We start from the raw sequence: 24,382 nt of genomic DNA, 5'->3' as shown, positions 1-24,382 counted from the left end.
GACTCACCTCCGTTTAATGCCTTAAACTCACCAAACTCTTCAATTGCAAAATATTATGTGAGCACGCACTGAACCGGAGATGGAAATATAAGGAATATAACGACAAATTTAACGAATGGTTCAGATAACGCACGAGGAAAAAATATACATGTAATGGGGACACGGCGCTCCCATTCCGTCCAATAACCCGGATGATGATTCAAAGAAAGCAGTAACATCTGGCAACCAGACCTTGTGAGAAGGCATCTTTTTTTCCATGAGAGGAAGAACCAGTGAAACAAATCTTATCGATTTATCTCTAGGCATTGCAGTTTCCCCAAGCGTTCCTAGGAACGGTATCTTGAGACAAGAGGTCTATTTGAACAGGTTCCATTTTCTCAGGACTTTTACTAACGCTCGGGCAGGAGGACGCCGCATTTTTGGAAACCAGTTGCTATGAAGCGATTCATTGTTTTATCCCTCCTGCTGGTGCCCACCCTGTCCAAATACCAAGGTAAGTTTTTGCAAAATATTTATATGGACATATTTTCTAATTTCCAGCTTGAACAGTTTTATGCGTTCAATTGTTTGATGGAAGTTATTCCTTTACCTATAATTTTATATTGGGGTTTATAAGCTTTGTTCGTGTTCAAATTAGCTCCAAATACTGCGTGAGCGCACCATAGTTTAATGTCCTTGGCTCCGAAAGTTCCTGAGTTTATACCCAAGTTATATTGTATGCCGTGGCGCACATTTTGCTATAAGAACACTGAAAAAGGTATGAAGAGGAACGCTGTGACGTTAAAGAAAAATCAAATCTTTGTCCTGGTTGATAAAAAAGTTACCTATAGTTTAAACTTCATCGCTAAAAAAAGATCAATCACGGGCTACACAGTCCAGGGGCCGCTTTAATGACAACCATTTTGGATAGGGGCACCTCAAGGTAGCGTTTTAGGGTTATTACCTTTTGACCTGCTTATTAATGATATAGTCAATATGGAAAGAAATACCTCATCTTTAATTTATGCTGATGATACTAGTTTATTTTTTAAGGAACAATACAGACAGGGCTAATATCTGACCAAAACACCTGCCTAGCAAAAGCTCAGTACGTTAACTGCCTTAAATTTTTTAATAAGAAAAGTAAAAAGCGATACTTTTTTATCTAAAAGGTACACTGTGCAGTGCCACCACAAAATCTTGAACTACTTTGAGGTTTTAATTTGTAACTACTTTATTCGTGTTCTTCTTCTAACATATGTAATGGGAATTTTATATTCAGAACCTTACACCTAACTCGTAAATATCATAGGTATTCTATACGCGCATCGTCCTATCTTGCCGACTAGTCTAAAACTTATAATATATAAAGCATGTTTTAATTCTCGTTCATCCTACTGTAATCTAGTTTGGGGAACAACGGCAAGTACCAACCTGAATAAATTATTATTTCTTGGATGAAGAAAGAATAAACAATTAAAACAGGGACAACACAACCACATCTTTCAAGGTGTGGTTGTGTTGTCCCTGTTTTAATTGTTTATTCTTTCTTCATTCAAGACTTAAACCAACACGCTCTTCTACCAAGCATAAATTATTAGTGTTGCAGAAGAAAGTAATTTGGATCGTAGCTAATGCCTCGTATAACGCATATACTGAACCACTTTTTTAAAAATGAAATCACGTAAATGAAAACAAGTATATTTTATGTATATAGCTGGCGACAGTGTACGCGGAATCATGTAAAATTTCCAATCATTCATTGCAAGGATTTTTAAACTAACTTCAAGAAATACTATTTATGGAGTGCGCAGCGCCGGATCCTTGAGAGTGCCGCGTCTTCGAACTAATTAAGGATTTCAGGTTGTTCAGCTCACACTAACTTCTGCAATGACGTTTTTAAGGAAATTGCTTGTGTTTGGATGCAATACATAACAGAGCAATACGCAAAAATACTATCCTCTTGCGGATAAAGGTTTGACTATATATCACTGATTTTTGTTACTGCATTATAAGTTGGTATTTTTCCTGTCAGCCGACCCGTCAGAAAGGGGGAATGGACTTCGTCAAGTTCCACTTCTGCAGCTTCTTTGCTGCCTCCATCACCCATTTGTAATATGGTAGTAAACGTAATTATTCTAATTTGATTTTTAAAATACTAAAATCATATACTTTTAATATTTGAACGAGATATGGTGTTCCTACTTATTTGTCTAGTTAAACGCTAAGGTGTCCAGATTTTTCATCGCCAGTGACGACGATTGTTAACATTTCATGAAATCAAATTTAGCAGCTATTTTTGTTTAGGACTACCGCAGTTTAGGAGTTCTCTGAGTGTGCTAAAATGGTTTTCTTGCGTTGCCGATCAGGAAGGCAAAAAACGAAGTCATATCTCAATGCATACTTTGCAGATGACTAAAGTTTGTGCTTAAGAACTAAGTCATTTTGCGCCCTCTATAGGGTTCAAAGGTAATTGGAATAAATAAATAAATAAATAAACAAACAAATAAAGAGTTTCGCCCTCTCGCCTAAGAACTATATACTTAAATATGCAATAACGCTAATGACATTCGAATGCCAGCACCGAACAACGCTGCATTCATCGTTCATATGATGCAACATATGGATAAGTCGTACAGAATATTGTATAAAGGTTGTGAATTTTTTACGTTAGGGCTCAATCCGTGTAATGGAAGACGTGGCTTAACGTTCAAAGTTTAATTGAGCTATGCACCGGCTCACTGGTAATAAATCTCACACATAGGGTGGTGAATTTTTTTTATTACTCGCTATGTTTATGGCAAAAAGAACACACTTTCCTTGATACAAAAATTAACTCGAACGTAACAGCTTCCCTCAATTATTCACTAGCTTGCCTCCAACTGCAAGCAGAAAACGCAACTATTACAAACTCGCATCAAGAACAGATTTCATGATTAAGTGTAACAGAGAGGAAGCATATATGTTGCATTAGTTACTGAAAGTCAATGAAACTAAAGGTTTTTCTAGGGGGCTTTTTTTAACCGTCTTAATTGAAGTATCTTAGCCTCATATAAATAAAAATTGTCCCTAACTAAATAAGCGAACGCAAGTATTGTGACTGCCCGTGAATTATCGTTTATGACACGAAATAATAGAAATGACGTAGAAACGCACGTAACGAGGATGTGGATGCATGCCTTTGCGAGTTGAGTCTACTCAGGCCGGACCAGGATAACGTAGATGACGAAAGAAAAAATAGGTCGACAAAGACAGCTGCACCTGTGTAAAGATAAAAACTAATTTGCTTGAGGTTTTTTTTATATTCGCTTGTGGTAATCACTATCAATCAATCAATCAACCAATCGAGTTTATTGTCATGAGTTGCATCGTACAAATTATTGAGAACCATCTGGGTCCGTAGCCTTTTGGCTAGTTTTGGGCCCATTTTTAATAATAACATATTAGGAAGGCAGCACTCTTAAGAAATATTACTCGAAATACGATAAAAGGAAAAGAAAAAGAAAAAGAAAAAAGAGAAAGAAAGACAATAGAAAATAAACGTAGAAAGTGACTTGTTCAACTATATCAGGTAATTTATGCATTCTATTAAAAACACGAGGAACACAAGTGTATTCAAAGTGAAATGAATTTTTATGAACTCAATAACAGAATATGCGATTGAGTTTCAGGATGGTGGGAGACATGTTCTTTAAAAAGAAATATAGTATTTCAAAGCGCTGTTAAAGTTGCCTGACTGGGCGACTGAAGATGGTAAAGTGTTCCAGATTTTAGTTCCGCATGATTGCATCAGTCGCTCGCCGTATACATTACGATACCGTAGTATGTTAAATTGACCAGATGTGTTCGCCCTTGTTAATCGGGTACCCTTAATTAAGATATTCGCTGACAGTGGATTGCTTGATTTTAAAATATTGCTTATTAAGCAAGCAATCGCAATCTTATATTGTTTAATTTCCAGAAATGTGAAAATGTGAAGTCGATGAAATATGATATGTGACGGTTGGGAATAGTGGGAGTATGTCAAGATTCTGAGGGCTCTCTTCTGTAATTTAATCAATGGCAAAAGGTAGGTGTCATAAGTTACGCCCCAGGCCTCAATACGATATAGTCAGATCCCTTTCGCCGAGGTCGGCTGTCCTTGATTATTTATCTTCGCAGAGGATACAGATGCCCAGCGCGGGTGGACGTTTCCTTCCATAAAGTTTTTTTCTGCAACGTCTAGATAGAGGTAGACAGACATCAATTTAATGTTGTGGGAACCACGAGTTCCCCGGATCTCTATCTAGGCCTAGCTCAGGCAGGCCGTGGGGCGTCGCCACGTGGGGGCGCGTCTCGGATGCGAGGGCGATGCCGTATTCCCTGGTGGACGGCTTTCCCTCGTCCTTCTCGGGTGATTTGCCTAAGGCACACCCCTCGGGATCATGACTTGGACGCGTCCGCCCCTCCGGGGGGCCACCTACATCCGACCCACCCCGGGCGCGTCCATTCCCGCAGGCCATATAAGACGGCCCTAATCCAACGGGCGGGACTCTCGCTGGGGGAGGCTCTGCTCGACGGAGCCTTCATATCCTTATCTGATCCTCCCCCTCCGTGATACTGTCAATAGCGGCAGCGCGGACTCCGACTGGCGATCCTGTCAAAAGAGACAGCGCCGTCATCTCCAACATTGTTGGCCTTTGGGCAAGCGTGTGGCATCTAAGTCAAATAAACACGTCTTTATCCGGACCCAAGGAACCTTCTGTGTTTCTAAGTGGTACCCCCATAAAAGGTAAACCCACAATGTATGCTCCCTCGCCTTGCCAATATGGCGAATTTTCGACTTACGCAACAAAGCGTTATAATCGTGTTTTTTTTTTTATTCACTATCCCCAGCAAATCAACTAACCTCTGTTGATTTCTTTCGCTTTAACCGTGCATTTTTGGATAACAATAGTAAAAAATGGTGTTTCCCTTGGACGATTATCACGGTGCTTAGTTGACTTCGTTCGAGAATTAACCTTATTCTGTATAAACTTGTCGTGAGATTAGATTGCTGGTATATTATTCAAGTTAAACAATTATAAGTAGTGTTTTTTATAATTACGGTAAAATTTTATCCTCTGGCCAACGTAATAAAAATTATTTCGTTCAGGACGCCTCAGAAATGTTTATCTTTTTTTTGAGTCAGGTCACGTTTTTCTGAACCTAGGTCATGTACCTACGCGTATCCTTAAATATCGGTGCAAATTGCCATGTCTTTGTGGACGGGAGTCTCGGAATGTTTCTTCTCTTTTTGTTTATGGGAAGGAGAGGCGCATAACTGTGCTCAAATTGTCTGCCTTTCACTGGGGCAGGAAAGTGCGGAAAGCCTGAAATTCCGCCCGACACCGACGAGGGAGACAGGATCATCGGCGGTCGCCCTGCAGTAGGCGGGAGTTGGCCATGGCAGGTCGGCATCTACACGACCAAGTACTCGCACTTCTGCGGCGGCGCGCTCATCAGTGACCAGCACGTGTTGACAGCGGCCCATTGCGTCTGGTGAGAGAGGTTCCCATACTTTCTCTTGCAACGTGCGTTTAAGCCGCAATCAGACCTCTCATACGTCGTACAAAAGACAGGGTGATCGTTGCACACACGATGCCATGATTCGGTGCGGTCACACCTCACGCATGATCGAGGCATGTTTTCTTCATAACTATGCATATTTCGAACATGTCTCCAGGCAGTCTTTTTATCACCGATATAACTGAGGTTCGTACCAGAAAGAAACATGCATTCGACAAAGTTTCAGACTGCCTTTTGTATGATGTATTAGTATTGGGACCGGTGGTTTAGAGGACCAGTGAACTGCATAAGAAGATCGTCAACATCGCTTTTAAATACAACCATGTGACTAGTAAATATTGTCTTTTATAAGTTTAGTAGAAAAGTTACCCTGAAAATAACTATCCATTATTATTTAAAGTCACGTAGATGCTTGCGATTTTATTAGTGCGACAAGGTTATACATCCTGCATTTCGTTAACAGCTGCAGTTCAGTTAACTGATCACAGATCAGTTAACTCTTAATGCACTTGTTTGTTGTTACTTCCGTTGCATTCTGGAGATTATTAATTATGTAGCTTCGATAAGCTATATAAACTCATACATAGCTCTAGTCATTCACGTATAATTAGGTGCGCACAAAAAAAATTAACAATCGCGGGAGAATAGCAAAGTATTCAGAAATATTCCAAGCATAATAATCGCGACATTTAAGAGCAATAAGTCCAAACAGCTTGCTAAATTATAAACAATATAATACAAAAAAATAAAACCTTTTACGCGACTGACGTGTATTTTTATGAGATATATTTATATGCAAGTTGAGCTAGGCAAACACTGAAAAAAAAAGAAAAACGCTATCATGGCTCAAGCGTAGTTACTCAGTTAGTACGTCCGTGGATGGCCTAGCGCAATGCCAAACAAGTAGCTTCGAGAAAACTCCAGTAAAAGAAACCGAGAGAAAAATATGAAAAGATCTCTCGCGGAGACATGGAAGAGTGTCTGCTTCATGCTGACCTTCCCGCATTTATTCCTACGCTCCCCCTTTTCCTTTCCAGGTCACTTGCACAAACACATGCGCACACACGAACACATTTTCACACTTTTTTTATACGAGCGCAGATTTGTTTAGTAAATTTGTGTCATATCCTAAACCCCAACAAGTCCTTTATTGCATCTTCACAAAACCATGAATTAAAATTAGACTAAATGTACATTATCAAAGTTCATTCGGGACATTTTAGCGTATATTTTAAAAGATTTTCTGCTGCGCTCTTTTTGACCCATACTTGACTTTATGACAAAATCAGAGAACACGCAAAAGGAGAAAAAAAAAAAAAACTAACTTATACAGGTTTGTTCATTCATGGCGCCAAACTGGGGCTTAATAGGGGATTCCTCCAACACGCTAGTTAATGCGACAGTGATTTACATTCGTACTAACATGCCTCAAAAGACCAATTTTTTTATTTTCTTTAATTCACCACAGGAGTGCCAAAGTTCGATTCGTGAGAAGAGTATGCCAGTAGCAACCGAATTACAATCCCGTAAAGCCTAAATAAGGTGTTTACTAGGGAATTGAGGTAGGACCCCAAAAAAAGCCATGTACCAACTGAATATGCAAGCAGTGAAGCCTAACCCTGGAGCTTTCTTGGCGATCGCGTACCAAAATTTTTGGTCTCTAGCCAGAGGATATCGGGTTTGGTTCCACTCCGGCTTTTCAAAATTTTAGCGCCTCAAAATGTTCTTGAAAAAAAAAAAAAAACATATTTCGGTTGATTTTCCCTCCGAAAACGTGAGCATCTTTTTGTTTCAGGGAAAGGATGGCGACTGATATCAATGTTCACCTGGGCTCGCACCAACGCCTAGCCATGGACAGCACCGAAGTGTTCGTCGGAGTGGATGATGTCTGCGTGACTCCCAATTTTCGCACAACTGGAAAGACCGTAGGTTACGTTTTTCTGGAACATACATTTAGAAATATTCTACGGCTGTCCTCAGGAGTGAAGGCGCATTAACAGACATTTCCTTCACTCGCGTGACTCAAAGGATGCACTTTGTTCCGAACGCTTCCGATAGGAATTCAGATGACGGACCTGTTTTAATGCTAAGCACTTGTTGGCGGGGTTGCGATACCCTAAACTCTGATAGGCATTGAGAATTCACACCTAAGTCTTCGGCGCTCCCATGTTGCGATGGCACAGAAAATACTGGCTGCAGAGCGTACCGCTCTCTAGCAGTTCTTAATAAGTAGAGCTAGATCTTTCAAGTTAGACGAAATACCAGAGATTTATATAAAGGATCTTAACATTTCGTTTCAGCACACATTATATTTATGGTTTCATGCTTTCGGATACAAAATTCTGGTGTCGGACGACAGCTCGGTGTTTATCTAATCTAATGGCAAGGAAAACAGGACATGGGCGTAGGATTTCCCAACCTCCAGGTAACATGGGCGTGACCAGAATCCTTACAAATCATATCGGTGCGATAAGAAAAACAGAAACAAGATTTGGACGAGGAGGGAGCAAGAGAACATACGTAGCCTCGATGGAAGTTCAGTGTGGTCCGTTTCCCGGGTAACCATCAAATAAAGCTGGGGCTAAAAATTTCTTTTCGTGAAGCATGGGTTTGCCTCATCAAAACAAATCTCGAATTTGGGGTTTTTCGGCTTTCCCCGAGTTTTATCAAGCCGACTTGGTGATTAATATTCTACTTGTATCAGTATATAGCGAAAAAATAGAACGCTAATCATATTAACTTAACATATCGTAAGTTGAAACAACTTAAAAAATGCTATTGTGTATACCGAGGTTAGGTGAGCGCTAGCCCACTCGGACACCGATCCCCCTATTTAGATGACGGGATCTTTTTTTTTAATGCTTAGCACTTTTTGGCCGGGATTCTGAGAGCCTGAACTCTGATAGGTGTTGAGAATTCACACCTAAGTCTTCGACGGTCCCATGTTGCGATGCCACAAAAAACACTTGTAAACCCAATCCGCCCTCTAGCAGTTTTTAGGAGGTAGAGATTAATCGTTTAAGTTAGACCGAAATACCAGTGGTTAATATAAAGGATCTTGACATTTAGTTTAGGCAAGCATTACATTAATGGTTTCGTACTTTTGGGTAATAATTTTTGGTGTCGGGCGAAAGCTCGGTATTTATCGAATCTAATGTCAAGAAAAACAGGACGCGGACGTAGGATTTCCCAACCTCCAGAAAACATGGCCATAACTCGAATCCTTACAAATCATGTCGGTTTGATAGAAAAAAAATAAAAAAAAAATAAATAAATAAGATTGGGAAGAGGAGGGAACAAGGAGGCTCGGAGTACGTGGAGCTCGGAGCACACCAGCTCGGAGCACGTGGAGCGAAAGCTCGCGATACAGAACCTAAGGGATCCTGGGTTCCATCCCCACCCCTGCCCGCTTTGATCTGGATGAGCATCGTACCTGCTTGTTGTCGTGTATCCCTTCAGCGTGGTGCACGTCAAAAGACGCCAGGTTAGCTGTTGTACCGCACTGACTTAATTGCTCATCTACATCTAAAACACCAGACGCCCTCTAAGGCAGACTAACTTCAAGCTGTATAAACATACAAACAACAATTTCCTTTGAGGATAGCTGGAACGGAAGCAGCATTGTCAAGTAATGTGATGCCAACTCGTAAGAATATGTTTAGATTGTCTCTACAACGGCTTTTTGTAGAAAATAGTGACATAATTATTACTGGGAATGGCTGTCCTACACCGTTCAATATGTTTGCGTTCTTGTGTTCTGTTAATGGTGCTTATAACGCGTATTTACCTTCGGAATTCTTGACGTATAAAACAATGAATGGAAAATCTATATAATCTACGCCCCCAAGGATAAGTATGAATTGCATGCCTTTGTAAGGGGGTAAACATGAGAAAAGAAAGTGGGCCTTGGCAGACGAATTCAATATTTTCGTGGAGAGGAGCCACATTCGGACGCACTTAAGAAAGATGCAAGTGACTTGGGCAACACCTCGTTGAGTAGCACACAACTGTTACGAGTGTAGCATTATCTAAAAAATTTAAAAAAATCAAGTCTATTATGTGTTTTTTAAGCTTATTATCAGATTTCAAACCACTGTGAGATAAGATTTTAACGCATATAAAACCAAATTTGAAAGTTAGGCTTTCCTGAGAACCTATCCAGAAATGGTGATGTCTTGACGGAAAAAACTGTGCCAGATACGTATGCGTCATAAAGTAATTAAAAATTGGGATAAAAAGAAAAAAAACTCAAGTTTTTTTTTTGAGCGGGTGGCCCGCGGACGGGATTTTGGCAGCGAACCTTCGACTTCTGTTATAGCATTACTCAATTTCAAATGTATCCATCTTACTCTATCTACATAAGATAATATGTATAAAGACATAGCAAAACCCTTGGTCAGCGCAATTGCCATTCTAGAGATGATATCGTTTAAACATGATTAAATATTGCCGCAGCAAACACGGACGACGAGCAAGAAACAAACACGACAAGACAACGGCTGACTCACAACTGAAGTTTATTCTGTGAAAAGGAAACTTCCTAAAAAGATTACACACACAGAGAACATAATGAGGGGGTTACCCAGTTCGGGGCGGGGGTTCCATTAGTCCCTGTCTGCCAAGAAAAGGAAAACATGTTCGCTGGTCCTTTCGTCAGCTTTCAAGGGAGGCAATATCCGACCCACTCAAAAATAGTAAAGAGGGCTATTGCCATTTCATGCCTTCGATCGGCCCTCAAGAAGTTGCGTGTTCACTCGATAAAAGAGTTTCAAGTGGCAGTTGTCTTAGGATGTTGGGGTTTCCGTTGGGCCAATTGACTGAGGTTAGGGGTGCTCTTTTGAAACAAGCACACTGCATAGAAAAGAGAAAGACAGGTGTGGAAAGCAGTCAAACGATGGTATTCTCATACCTTCATCGGGTTTACCACAACCTAAATCAGGTGGGAGGTCGATACGGGATCCTTGTTGTGTTACAAGTTCCACAAAAGATGAACCAGGTATGCGCGCGAGTCAGTGCTAGCGCTGACAAACGTCCGCAAGCTAAGTGCACGAAAAACATCAACAATCGTTTATGATTTGTACATCGGCTGTCGTCTACCGGATACCCACATCGTGTGGAAGATCTTAAGCAGGCCATACCGGAAGGTGTTTAAATGAAAGGTTGAGAGAGCATGCTTACTCCTTTAGGGCTACGGTCGGGGGACTTACCACTACCATGCCAGGGATAGCTGATGTCTCGCTTTTTTTAAAGACACAGTTGTTGTGGGCAGACACCGAGACGAAATGACTTGATAAATAATTGAAGCATCCTTTGTTTCTTCGTTGGCAGACATATGTGTTAGTGAACCATCGGTGGCGTAATCCGAGAATGATATTGCGTACCTTCGGTGTAACGTAAGTGCTAATTTTTAAAGCAGTATTTCTGCGGCCTCTAGCTTCCTGCTAAGCGTGCGTTTTAATCTCTGTGTGTGTAATCTGTTTAAGAAGTTTCCCTTGTTTCTTTTTCATAGAATACACTTCAGTTGCCAGTCAGCCGTTGTCTTGTCGCGTTCGTTTCTTGTTCGTCGTCCGCGTTTACTGAGGCTGTATTTCATAATGAATGGGGCGCTGTCAACTGGCCCAATTTACAACCGTATACACCCTAAAAACTGCCTGCGCATCTATTTATTCGAAGAACTCTCAAAGAACCAATCGCTGCGATCTACGAAATCAACTCAGCGAATGATGAGGTGGAACATCTGTTTAGACCTACATATTAAGTCTGCACTGTGTGATTACGCAATGCAAGCATGACGCTTTGCATTTGCTTAATTTCACAGCGCGACTTTATTTTTAGGTCTAAACAGATGTTCCGCGTCATTATTCGCAGAGTGATTTCGCAGATCGCAGAGATTGGCTCTTCAAGTGTTTTGCGGGTAAGTAGATGCGCAGGAATGTTTTAATGTGTACTTGCCTAATATCATATTTGTGCCACGTATTATCTGCTATGCGCATACCTGAAGTAGGCTTATAACTGATCCGTGCCACCTGCATCGTGGTTAAAAAAACTTAGGCTCGGACGCGAAAGCGTGTATAGGATTTCTTCAGAAATGCGGCCGCATTCGCAGTAAAATATCGCACATCATACAGTGACAAATCATCCTTCTCCTTTTTTATAAATATACCCTAACATGGTTTCAACGTAGTGCAATCCTGCGATTGATCCCCGCAGGCAGGCTTCGAGGACATTGCCATCCTAAAGCTGAGCCGCCCTATAAACACCAGCGCCACCGTGCAGCCCGTTTGCTTGCCAGCGAGCGGCCAAGAGCTTGCCAGTGGATCGGAGCTCTACATCACGGGCTGGGGTGCCACGAAAGGCGAGACGTCACTCTCACCGCATGACGAATATGCTGCGGTCACTGCGACAGCCATGGACGACTTCAAAAACGCGGGGGATTATTATCTTCACCTTCCTTACCTACCGATTTTCCTTTCGGTGTTCCTTATCGACTCACGCCATAGTTACACGCGTTGTTGGGCGATAATAATTAGGTAGCTAGGGCCTCGCCACGCCCTGTGTAATTATCGGTTACTTTGCATACTCCGTTCCGCATTAAGCCCGAGTGCAGCCCACGCTACGCTCCGTTGGGACAGATCAAGCCGCGTCAAAAGTGCTCCGTCACGGTACTCGTTGTTTTTGTGTGTTTCTCATCAACGGCTTAAACTAATTGCGCACAAAAAATTACGCCATGATCCCGCGCTTCCTTTCAGTGCGCGATTATTTTAGCCGATGATAGCAGATACGCAAAAATACACAGTTCTGTGTCGCATTTAGTGGCGCATCTTCCTAGATAAGAGCTTCGTACAAGTAGTGTCATTCTTTGCAGCGCCGACTGCGTGACGGTGCAGGTTTTAGGACGCGAATGGCGGCGAAAAGCAGAGCTTTCAACTAAATGCCGCCATCTTGTTCCAGCGGAATGTGCTTTGTCATTCGTATTCGTTATTGTTGCTTGTAAAAGAGATACCGAGGGACTTCAGCATTGCCCCCATCGGATGGTAGAGTCGGCTGCACTCCGACTTAGTGTGAAATTCAGTATAGTTAGGAAGAGCTCGAGGAAAAGCAGGACGTCGCTTCTTATACTCACGTTTTTCACGTTGCAATGTGTTCTTCTGAGCTTTTTTTATTAACTTACCGCAAACTTAATTGACTGTGGAACAACACTAAGTTGCCAGGGGTTCGCCACACCCCTTGCTCTGTTTTTAAGCTTTCAGTGGCAACGTAGCCTCATTACACGCAAGACTGAAGCAACTACTTCTTGTTTCATGTTATGCTTTTCTGATATCATTAACTCCCGAAGACATCACAAAGTTGACGTGGTTTAATTAAGACGTAAATTGTTTGCCTTGATTTCCGAAACAACTTTCTTGAAATGTGTGGTTTCCGAGATAGCAGCGATGAAGGTGGCAGGCGTTTTAATTGGCGAAAAATTACAAACACGAATTTGGACTGATGATCAATTTTACAAATTTAAGCACAATAGTTCGCTATAAAATAGCTTTGAATCGGCGAATTTAACAGCATGCCCGTTTATTGAGCTTTGTCAGAAAAATGGGGCGGCATATTCCTTATTTAAACTATTATTTCAGTACGACTACCTCGTTAGATTTGAGCATTTTAAAAGTTCTCGTCAAGATTTAAGACGTTTCATTTCGCATTGTGAAATCCAATGACTTCATCAAGAGCCTCTGGAGAAACAGCTTACAAATTCACACCTCCAGCTTTTTGGCAAAACCTTGTGTACAACGCGCAACACTGCTAACTCTGAGGAAGCTCAGTAAGTTCACTTTCCTGTAGAATACAGACCGTCAATCTTGACAATCAATGAAAGGATCGCAGCGAATGACGAAGCTAAGATTATGATTATATCTGAATAAGGTAATGTGCTCCGGGACCATGAGCAAGCGAAATGTAACGTTCATTGTCGAAATAGTTTGTTTCTGCGTTCATCGCTCTCTTTTTTCTTTTTTTGTAAAATCTTACTTGTAGTTTTATCACTTTCTGGGATACTGGTATTGTTTGCTGTGATTCGTTGTGTCGTGTTCGAGATTTAAATCAGATATTTTTAGAGTGTGTACCATGAGCAAGCAGTTTACAGTTTTTTGCGTGTTTCTCTAACAACTGAATAGCTGTCATCAAAGTTGTTATGGTGAAAGAATTAACTCATTCTGGGACAACTAGTTACGCTGTCAAATTTGGGTTTGCTTTTCAAAGCATTTGATAAAAACGTGAAAAACGCCTAAAGTTCTCTTCGTGTTGTCAGTGTCCCGCAGTGTATATATATATATATATATATATATATATATATATATATATATATATATATATATATATATTTGAGTGCTTGACCTCGAATGCAAAAGCTGCTTGGAACAGGTTTGAGAGGATAACGTCGAAAGGACATTTGCATCGATTATATGCGAAGAGGAATCAAAGTGGCAATGCAGGCGTGCTAGTTTAATCTTAGAGCTTGGTGATGCAGCTTCTTGTCATTTCTTAAAGTTAGACGCCAAACCCAACTAGGACGCGAGACGAGATGGTGACTCGACGAGGCGTACTTTAAACTAAACTTTATATTGAAAAAAAAGACACACAAGCGCGAACACAAGCTGAGGTACGCACGCGCATGGGAGATATTTTGCATTCACCATGCAGATAGAAAAGTGGCGAACACTAGCACGTATTTCAATGTGACATGCTCTTTTCTAAGATACGAATATTCCTTATCTGTCAGGGTTAACGAGGGAGCACTAATACAGACATTGGTTCCATGGGATCTAACCTTAAATGCTTCTGGAATTTCGCGCTAAATTTTTGTTCCTCCTCTTTCCAATATTTTTGTCTTATTAATATTTGCGTTACACTCACAGCAATCACAATGTACGGCGAAGTGACCAGATGGAGATTGTCTAGTTCGCGCATAGTGTTCTCTGATTCCATAGTTAATGCATCTCCCCGTATGGTCAACATACACCCTCCCGCATGACAGGGGAATCTCGTGAATGACGGCAGTGACACACTCGCGGTACTTTGCCACGTGCTTCTTTTTGCAAGCCTCTTCTATCACAACTGAGTAATCTGGGCTTATATTAATTTATTTTGCAGCAGGTTGTTTATTTAGAGCTGAAAAGAAAAACAGGAATGGCTTACTGTTTAGCTAGCTTCTTAAAGCTGTGGGATAGTCTATGTGTGTAGGGTAATACAGCAGGCAACGTTACTAAAACACTCAGTTGGGAAACTCGCCGTCGAAACCTGGGCCGCTGGCGTCCACCGAGACCGAGCTAAATGCGACAACAGCGCCACTCTTTTTCGTTTGTCTGTACTATGGTCACCTCGAGCTTTTTGAAAGCTTGTTTTTTGCGTAAAAACAAACGGAAAAGACTCTTTTTGTATGAAATTTATTGGAGTTTAGTACCAAATGATGGGCGCGTGATGTTGTTATCATCTTTAGTTCGCAAGGTTTTGCGGAACAATTAATATTGTTTTTATAAAACCATGCCTCAGCGGGCCTTTCAGGTAGCGCGTCCCGACCTAGGTGCATTTTAACTTCAGTGGTTCAACGCGGCGCGTCCGCCGGGGAGACGGGGGTTCACCCCGTCAAAGCCAAAAATAGAAGTCACGTGAAGTTTCTCGAGTGGCCGCTGCGGGAGAAATGGTGGCGTTGTGTTCGTCATTAGCTCGGTGCTCGGAGACAGACTGGGGCCATATTTTTAGGGCTGTCTCTATGGGAGTTTCCCAACTGAGTGTTTTAGTAACGTTGACAGCAGGTCTGACCGCCGTCCTTATGCTCGCCTCACAAACTTATCTGTTCTTCTTTTTAACCTCCTTTAAAAGAGTTTCTGACACATCCCAAAGCTCACTGGGACGGGAACTCGTCGCTGCCAATCTGCTGAGCTGAGAATTTAATGATATAGACATATTTTCTTGTGTCCTCGTTGTTTTTGGCGTCTAACTTTAAGAATTAACACTCAACTAGCCCAACTCGTCGTTTTAACTCCCTGTCCTTGATTATTTCGTGGTGCATCATCAATTTGTAAATACGAAGGAGCTTACTATTTTTATGTACACCTTTAATTCTTATTTTACAAGTGACATCTGATATAGGCTAACGCAGAGTAGATGCTTTAATCATAGAAATGCTAGGCTTCCTGTAATTCAACTATCCTTGTTATAATAAATTCCGGACTTTGCACAATGAGGTGATATGTGTACTGCTAATTAGACTGCATAACAAAAAACAGTGGGCACGAAAGCGATTATTTTCAGTGACACGAAAGTAGGGTGTTTTATTTTTTGCGTGTGCATTCAAATTGCTTAAAGCCAAATCCCAGATGTGGCCAGTTGTGAGCACCAGCGAAACTAGCATCGGCTTGTTTTTTATATTTTTACGTCATAAATATATCTCGTTTATATAGGACCTTTTTAGAGTATGGGATTTTGTGTTTTTTGCATCATTTGTTTTATACGTTGTTTTTTGTTTACTTTTTTTGTTTGAATTTGTGTAAATCTGCTCATACTCATTTGTTTAAGTTCTGCTCGTGCGGGTAATACCGTTTGGTGTATAAAGTTTTTACCTCTTGCTGAATGTGAGGAGTGCAGAATATTATATTAACTGGGAGCTTACGGAGGGCAGGGCATGGATTATTATGTTCACGCGTCTTGCTTCCTGATTTCTTCTTCGACGTCCTTTTCAAGTATTACCCAAATATCATTGGTGGCGGAGCAATAGCCACATGCTCGGGACTTGCCACGCGCTGAGTTTTTTTAAAGTTGTCAGTGCCTGTATATTATCTTGATATGGAAAGGCACGGGCCTGACTTATTTTTATTCCGCACCTTATTCAATCGAAGAAAACAGAGAAGTTGAACGTTGAAAAAGTCGGTCTAAATTGTTTAATCCTTTGGCGGTTTTCACTGTTTTCTTTTAGCGAAAAATACGAAGTCCAAGTCACTGGAACTCAAGCAGCTTCTGACCACAGCCATTCCAACCAAAGAATGTTCGGACGGCGATGGTGTGCCAGCGCCCCCAAGTCGCTTCTGCGGCACCCACCATTCCGGTTCATCCTGCTACGTGAGTCACTTTCCTTGGGGGACTCCTGGTAGGCCCGTTCGCCGGACTCTTTGCAGGCTATTTACGCGAAAGAACGAAATCTTAAAAATGGGCGCCTAAATTATACGTTTTAAAAAGAGACAGAATATGTAGAAAATAAACTGAAGCAATCAGAAATAGCTCTTTATTTAGATATTTTTACTTTGTACAATTTCAACGGAAGTTGAAATTGTTTAAAGAAATACACTTATTACAAGGGAGGATGTAAACATTTTCTAAGCTTTTAAGTACACATAAAAAATGTTTAGGAAAGATTTTTTTTACATATTTCCAGCTTACGTGATGCTCATTAAATAGTTCCCTGAAATTATTTCTGCTTTTATAGTCAACAGAAAATAATCATCTCCAAATATTCCCTTTGCAAAAAACGGTAAGTTAGCATGATATTTCGCTTCGTCTTTTGCATGGTATTTCTGCTGGTACGGGCAGAAATACAAGCAGGATACAACCATATATAAAATAGAAACAGAATAGGAGGAGAATCCGAGCTTTTATGCTCGTATTCTTGATTATAAACTTTATTTTATTTTTTCACCCTTTTTTGTGTTATGTAGAATGGAATAACTTTAACAAGAATGATACCAATCGCCATTTGTTCGAAACGCTTCGTTTCACTTTTTAGTATTTGTGATATATTTTTTTTTTTTATAATTTCTTGCTAGATGATTTAGTTTTAGGGTTTTGTTTCTTTTTTTTTTTTCTGTTCACACATGCTATATTTTTCGTGACTTAACCGCGTTTGGGACCATCTCGATCATCACGAAGTGAGGCAACCCTTTTTGTTGGTCATCTTCGAAAAATAAATTGGTTCTGTGACAGAACCTATTCTCGTTTCTCTAATTATCGATTGATGGTTCATCCCAAAGAGCATCTTTTCTTGTCATTGTTATGAATGCGCCGCTTTACACCCACATTTTTATTAATGGCAAGGGTGTGTTGCAAGAACGGCACAACCTTTTGCCTGGGAAGGATACCGCCTGCCTGATATGTATCTCAATATCTCCGAGCTGTGAAACGTAATGCCTTGAGGTACGGGCTCAAATTTCACCTTTTGCTTCCCATGTGAGTTTTCTTTATCTTGTTGCATTTGCAGTTGCGTAAAAAAAGGATAATTTATGATTTCTACATTCCGCTCGATAACCGGCTGTAAGAATCAGCCACCTGTTTGAAATCCAGGGCTCACCTTCGACCTTATGATTATATCTGCAAGTCACTCACTGCCGGGCTTTGAGTACGTGGACTCTCTGTATTATAGTACTGAAGTCTCCTGGGTTCACCAAACAATGAAAATAGTAAAGTCAAGTAACTACATCTGGAAGTAAAAAAAAAATCGGTAGAGATATTTAAGACTGTTTACATGCTATAATGCTAAAGGGCATGACGCACGCACTAGACACAGGTGTTTAGTCAGCCATTAGTGTCGAGCCGCCGTGGCGTCGGGGGAGAGTGCTCGTCTCGCACCCCGGAGGTCCGGTTTCGATTCCCACTTTTCGAAGGCATTAATTTAGTTTGTTTGCAGGAACCTCCCTTAGAAATTTGACGTCAATCTGAGCACTTTTTTACCTGTTTTTACTCTTGGCAACGTCGGCCATTTTTGGTACCATCGCTCGCGCACGCCGCCTAGGACGCCGGATTTTCGGGTAATGGGGCACGTAATGCTTTCGCATCAAAGAAACGACCTCTTGAAGGTGTAGCGCAGCGTTTTCGGACTTTGGGCAATTAATTGGGAAAATCAGTCACTGTCAACACTTTGCGAGGTGCGCGTACTACAGAGGACTCTTCAGCAGCTATCATCATCATCGTATGCGGCCTGGGGGTAGGAGAGACGGAGCAGGCTGTACAGATACCTAAGCTCTCCAGCTCGATTCAGGCGTCGTTTGGTAAAGGGGGGAAATCTACTTCACGAGGCTATTTTTATTTGAGGAGTGATATTTCTGGTATATTGCATTTTATTCCGGCATGAGTACGCGGCGCGTGGTCGGGCTGATCAAACACTTACTTTGCTGAGGCGACGAAGTGCCGGGATGGTGGTTGACTATTCTCTACCTTAGCACTAAAGCACAGGAGAACGAAATAGCATATCTAGCGCTTTACCCCAATACAACACCTACCACGGCGAACAGCCTGTAGTTTTATTATTTTCCGATCGAATGAAAACTGAGGAAGGAATGCTTCATCGAGATGAAAATGGATGCTCAAAACTCTTCTTCAGAACCCCCAATCTACGGGTGTCGAGATGTCAAGGTATGCTTCATTCACAAAGCACCACACCCAACACCGCCAAAGGTCGCAGCGGAAGGCCGTAGTCCAGACAAAAGAGAAAATGCCCCGGGTCAGTGGGAAGGGTAGCCAGTGGAAAGAGAATGGTTTCGTTGAGTTCGGGCAGATGGCGTACCAGAAACTTGTGTCCCAGAATACGTGACATGGTGACCGCCAACCGCAACTGCAAATTAAAAGATTATATATATATATATATATATATATATATATATATATATATATATATTGTGATTACGCGGAGAACCATTCCATCGAGCTATTATGTGCACCCTATATAAAAAAATGCGTGGATTAAGTGAGTATATAAATAACTTAATTAAAGCCTTTTTTTGTTACTTTGCGCTTTTTGTTTTGTTATAATGCATCGTCCCGAGGCGTGGTCAATCACATGTTTAAAAATCTTCGTGAAAACTGTTGTTTCTTAAAACCGTTTCTATATCCTACCAATGCTTACTGTATCTCTGCTCCGTTTCACTCCAAGTCCGACCGGAGCCGACGCTGCGATCAGATGAACCCAGATCAAGCAGCATCAAAAGTGCATCGTCATGGTGCTCGTCCTCTTCGCGTTTTTCCTATCACCGACGAAGGCAATCGCGCGCAGTGAATGCGGCGCGATTTTGTTATGCGTGATAATTAGTTTAGCCGACGATTGCGAACACCCAGAAATGATGAGCGCTGTGACGATACACATTTGGTGTTGCTTGATTGGCTCCGTAAAGTTGTTCCGTAGGCTGCGGTACGACCTAATGCGAAACGGCGTAGAGACCCGCGTGACGAAGATCTCTTCTTAAGGGGACACTAGAGACCTCGAAAATGATATTTTCTTTTGCTAGGCGATTTATTATACTGTCAGGAGACTACCCAATAAATATTTCGCTTTATAGTCACGTACATCATTTAGTAAAGCCAAAAAACTCTACTGCTCGCAACCGAAACCGAAACACGAGCACGGAAGCTCATGGCCGGAAATCACGTGGCTGAACCCGACAGCGTTCTTTTTTTCCTCCGCTTCTCCGGTTTGGGAAGCAGACGACGACGATGACGACGACGATGACGACGACGACGACGCATTTGCGTGCACCGTTTATCGTTCGATTGTTTCGCTCTAGTGTCCCTTCCGCTCGATGTTCTGTGCTCGAAGATCGATTGGACGGTACCAGGAACGCCAGTTCCTAAGTAGCGGTCCTACGTCCGTCGTAACGTTCGTCCGTCGTGCACCGCCATCGCGTCGTCCAGCCCGCTGCACGCCGCCATATTCATAATGGCGTGTACACGTACCTCCTGGGATCTGTGCAACATTTTTCTTATTAGCTTATTTGCAGTTTTTAGAGGCCACAAAAATAAAGTTAATATTCTTTTCCATCCTTAATATTAGATGTGTTCCTTAGGTGACCCAGGACATTGAATATAGTTGCTACACATGGTTTGAACACCACGTGGCCATAAAAAAGAGCTTAAGCGCGACTGAAACCCGCCAATTCTCGACCGGCTGATTTGGGGCGGGAAAAAGAAGGAATTTCGAGCGGCAAATTGCGTTATTGGGAGTTGGGCTCTGATAGGTCCTATTCAAATAAAAACCTCGGCAAGCATAAATACTTTGTCCAGTGTACCTTTAAGCCCGTTACCGGATTCATCAATCTTACCACATCCGTAACCGATGTCCACGTAGGGTGACAGCGGAGGACCCGTGGTTCACAATGCCAACGGTACCTGGACCCTGCACGGCATCGTTACTGGAGGTCCCATCGTCTGCGGTTCAAACGCGGACCCGCTGTTCTTCGCCAAGACATCGTACTACGTGGACCACTTCATCCAGCCGTTCATGGACCCGCGTACGCCTCGGAGGGATATTAGGAAGATCTGCAGGCTCACCTAAGGTGTTTATTTCTGCAAGCTGTGATTTTGCAATAAACATAATGGCGTGCAGTAATTTCTGTATTGTCTATTCGGACTTGATCAAAAAAGTAATCGGCGAGTGACGGTATTTTGGGGCACAGTGCGTAGCATAAGGAAAATACCCGAGGGCAACCAAAGCAGTGCGTTTTAGGTCAATGTATGAGAAAGCAACTTGTTCAGTTCCAGCATTTTGTATTATCAGCACTACGCTTCTTTTATTGTCGCTGACAGTTTAAGAAACACCCGGCGTGTCGAGTTCCGTGCTTAATAATATTGAGGTCTAGCCGGTGAGATTGTAGTATCAGACAATGAGAACGCGAAACATTGAGTCGCGAAGCAGGAAGCGATAATATATGCCATGTCCTGTGTTTCTTAAGCTGACAGTGACTATCGCTGAAAATGGCGGATGCACCTACGTCCCCTTTCGTAAATGGATATGTTGTACAAACTTTAAAAAAAAATCCCGCGGGAGACTTACAATGTTTACGTTTCTTTCTATGCGGTTTGATCTTGTGGCTTTCTCACTAGCTAATACCGAAATCTCGTTGTCCATTGAGTGATAATAAGAGGCTTAGAACCGACTGTTCCTGATTGAATAGTTGATGTTATGATGTCGAGTGTCTGTGTTAGACAGGCAGAGCCGAATTCAGAAATTATGAGCGCGTAATAATTTTTCTTGTGCCTGAAAAACAACTTTGCACCTCGTAGCTGGATCTCAGGTAACGTGTTATATTCCGAACGAATGTAAGCTGAGTTTAACGTTCTTTCAGGTGGAGAGGCCTTCATATGTTTCTGGGTACATCCAGGCCTACTTCAGATCATGTCGAATCTCACGGCAGGTGATACAGTTAATTAAAAACAAAATGGGCGACTTCCTGTTTGCACTTTCTTTAGTCCCTGTTTACTGTGCGCTGTTTGCCTTTTCGTCAGTGTGAACAAACTAACCCACATCGCCACCCTTTTCCAGCCAAGCCCTATTTGGGAACCCTACGTTTCGATGCCTACTCGGCTCTTCTTGAGGGGTGACTGTGGTGATAGCACTTGAGGAGCAGTGTTAACATAAAAAATAATGGCACCACCGTAAAAGAAGCCGAAAAAAAAAAACGCTGCCCCTCAACGGCTATCGCCAGAGTAACCTCTGAAGAAAAGCTGATTAGGCATGAAAATGTAGGGTTCTCAATTCTGATTGACGTCGCCAATTTGTTTTCTTTTTCTTTTATTTATATATTATTTTATGCAATTAGCCTGATTTTAGTCGAATGTTCACGTTCATGTGATACACTACATGTCTGAAGGTTTGAGCTAGTTCCTGAGGCGTCTATGAAACTGTAAAACTCAAATTGAAGTGATCACGCCTCAATACTAGTGAAGTGTGCACTAAATGTGGGCGATGATTTCAAGAGATTGTAGCACATGTTTTGAGAAACACTAATACGGTCCCCCCCCCCCCCCCCCATTCTAAATTCAACTCATCGTAATGTTCAGTGGTGTTTAATGGCTACTTGATAGACATTCTAGAAGAGGTTTTGTTGTTCAAAACGTTTAAATTAGGTATAGGAGGATACGTCGCGGCTGGTTGCAGGCCTTGCCGCGAAGGGGAAGAGGAGAGGAGTATGAGGGAGGGGGGAGGGAGAACTATATGAGGCCGGCTACACAAGCCGTTCTGATGTCAGCCAATAGCGAGTCGAAGACAAGCTTCCTTGCTTCGTTGGGCCTGTTGGTGCCCTCCAAAAGCCTCTAGCGTCTTGGGTCGGCTCGCAGGGCTGAGCTTGACTAGTGCAGCCTCCCATTCCTGCTGCCTTGCAGAGCACTCCCACAGCAAGTGATGCGGAGTGGCAAGAGATGCTGAAGGATGGTCGTTAGAGGCTGTATGGGGGTAAGGCCCAGGTCCTCTCGGCCTAGACCTGAAGTGGGGCTCATACCGCAACGGTCAGAACCGTTGCGGTACTAACGCCACTTCACCTCAGTAGTAGTATTATGGGAAGCTATTGTGTGAACACAAAATAAACACCCACACAATAGCTGTGAGGCACCAAAGCCCCTCATGCTAGTCATCGACGTCCCCCTTTCTCACGTTAAATAAAATATAATAAACAGATGGGTGAGCTCACCTCTTTTTTTTTGCGTAAACACTACAAGAGAAAGTGAACGACTGAAATTTCGCTTGTGCGATTAGAGCAGCTGTCCCAGTGAGGCACACTTGCGAACGAAACAATATAAACAATCATTTTTACGAAATATTATTACATTATCTCTTTAAAATCTTTCTAAAGCATGTGAATTCAATTAATGGACCATCCTAGATCGCTTTCTGTGTATGCCTGCGTAGAGAAGCGAAGCCTCAGGGAGTGAGCAACTTTCCCTGCAGATGTTACGTGGTCAAGGTTTCTAAGACACTTAATGACGCTAAGTCCGAGGCCAGCCTTGCTAAGAAAAATACCCCAGGGAGATATAGTCACCTTCGAGGCAGTGACTAACGCGGAAAATCAGTGAATCAAGACTCTGGCCTCGGTATATGTTAAACACAAAAATGTCCAACTTACAAAACTGCAGCAAGTTTCACAACAAGTAGCATCAATATGCACCTTAATGTTAACATGTGTTCTTTAGCTTGCCAAATTATCACTTCCCACGTCAAAAAAGGTTAATCATGGAAATAAGCAAAGGTGGAGTATTACGCAATGGCAGACAAAATTTTCAGAATGAACATGAAAGATTCGAGTTCTTAGAAAGGAGCGTGACCATCATAAGCCACATCATGCGTATCCTAAAACTGTCGCTGACTTTTTCTCGCCAAGCTCTTGGGCGAGGCAATCCTTGCAATATAAGAAATGAAGCTCGCGTTGAGTGGCATGGCTGAAAATGTGTTTTGAACTGAACCAAACACTCTGCGCTGCGACACTGAGCGTGATGTTTGAGCTGCTTTTATGCCACGCTCGGCGTTACTGCCAAGACGGTTTTTGTTTAGTTCAAGACATGTGTTCAGCCTCGTCACGCACTGGACTCCCCAATTGTATCACTCGACTGCTTTGCGGAAAAAAATAGGAGCGCCAGATTTTTTAATGCGTACGAAGTGAGGAGACTCCAGAACCGCACTCAGTACAACTCAAGAGACCTACGCTAGTTTCTTGTACCAACGAAAAAGCTCTTTTTTTTTTGTTATGATCGCTTCAATTCCAAATGAGATTGCGGCATAGCCGATGAGAACGCCAAAGAACGAACCGCCCAGCAAAGAGTTGTCAACATATTAGGCAATGTTCCCCGTTTCTGAAGTTTTCAGTGACCTTTGAAGGCGAAGGTTCTTCCATTCAGTAAACAAGTATGATTATTTTAATCTTCCTAAAATACGAAGTAATCTTTTTTCTCTCTCACAATCTTTGTCTCTAAAACGTAAAACAACGAAATAAATGATGATTAATTATATGTTTACGGATTAACAAATCAACATCTTGTCTATAATTGTGATGATCGCCTTAGTCAAGACTGATTTCGTATAATCACAGATAGATAAATATAAACGCAAGACGTAGCTTTT

The 24,382-nt window shown here is 41.9% G+C and overlaps 1 protein-coding gene across 1 annotated transcript; it reads left to right on the top strand.

The window, feature by feature from the left end:
* Positions 1-346: 346 nt before the first annotated feature.
* On the top strand, positions 347-20,881 carry LOC121832963 (chymotrypsinogen B-like). The gene is made up of 6 exons (XM_042290623.1): positions 347-493; positions 5,316-5,499; positions 7,322-7,451; positions 11,737-11,881; positions 16,490-16,632; positions 20,621-20,881. Exons 1-6 carry the CDS (start codon positions 436-438, stop codon positions 20,825-20,827), a joined length of 867 nt encoding a protein of 288 aa, XP_042146557.1. The 5' UTR covers positions 347-435; the 3' UTR covers positions 20,828-20,881.
* Positions 20,882-24,382: the final 3,501 nt, after the last annotated feature.

The sequence above is a fragment of the Ixodes scapularis genome, unplaced genomic scaffold, assembly GCF_016920785.2.
Source record: "Ixodes scapularis isolate PalLabHiFi unplaced genomic scaffold, ASM1692078v2 PGA_scaffold1__304_contigs__length_218370807, whole genome shotgun sequence".
Classification (NCBI taxonomy): domain Eukaryota; kingdom Metazoa; phylum Arthropoda; class Arachnida; order Ixodida; family Ixodidae; genus Ixodes; species Ixodes scapularis.
This window is presented reverse-complemented; position numbering and strand designations above follow the sequence as displayed.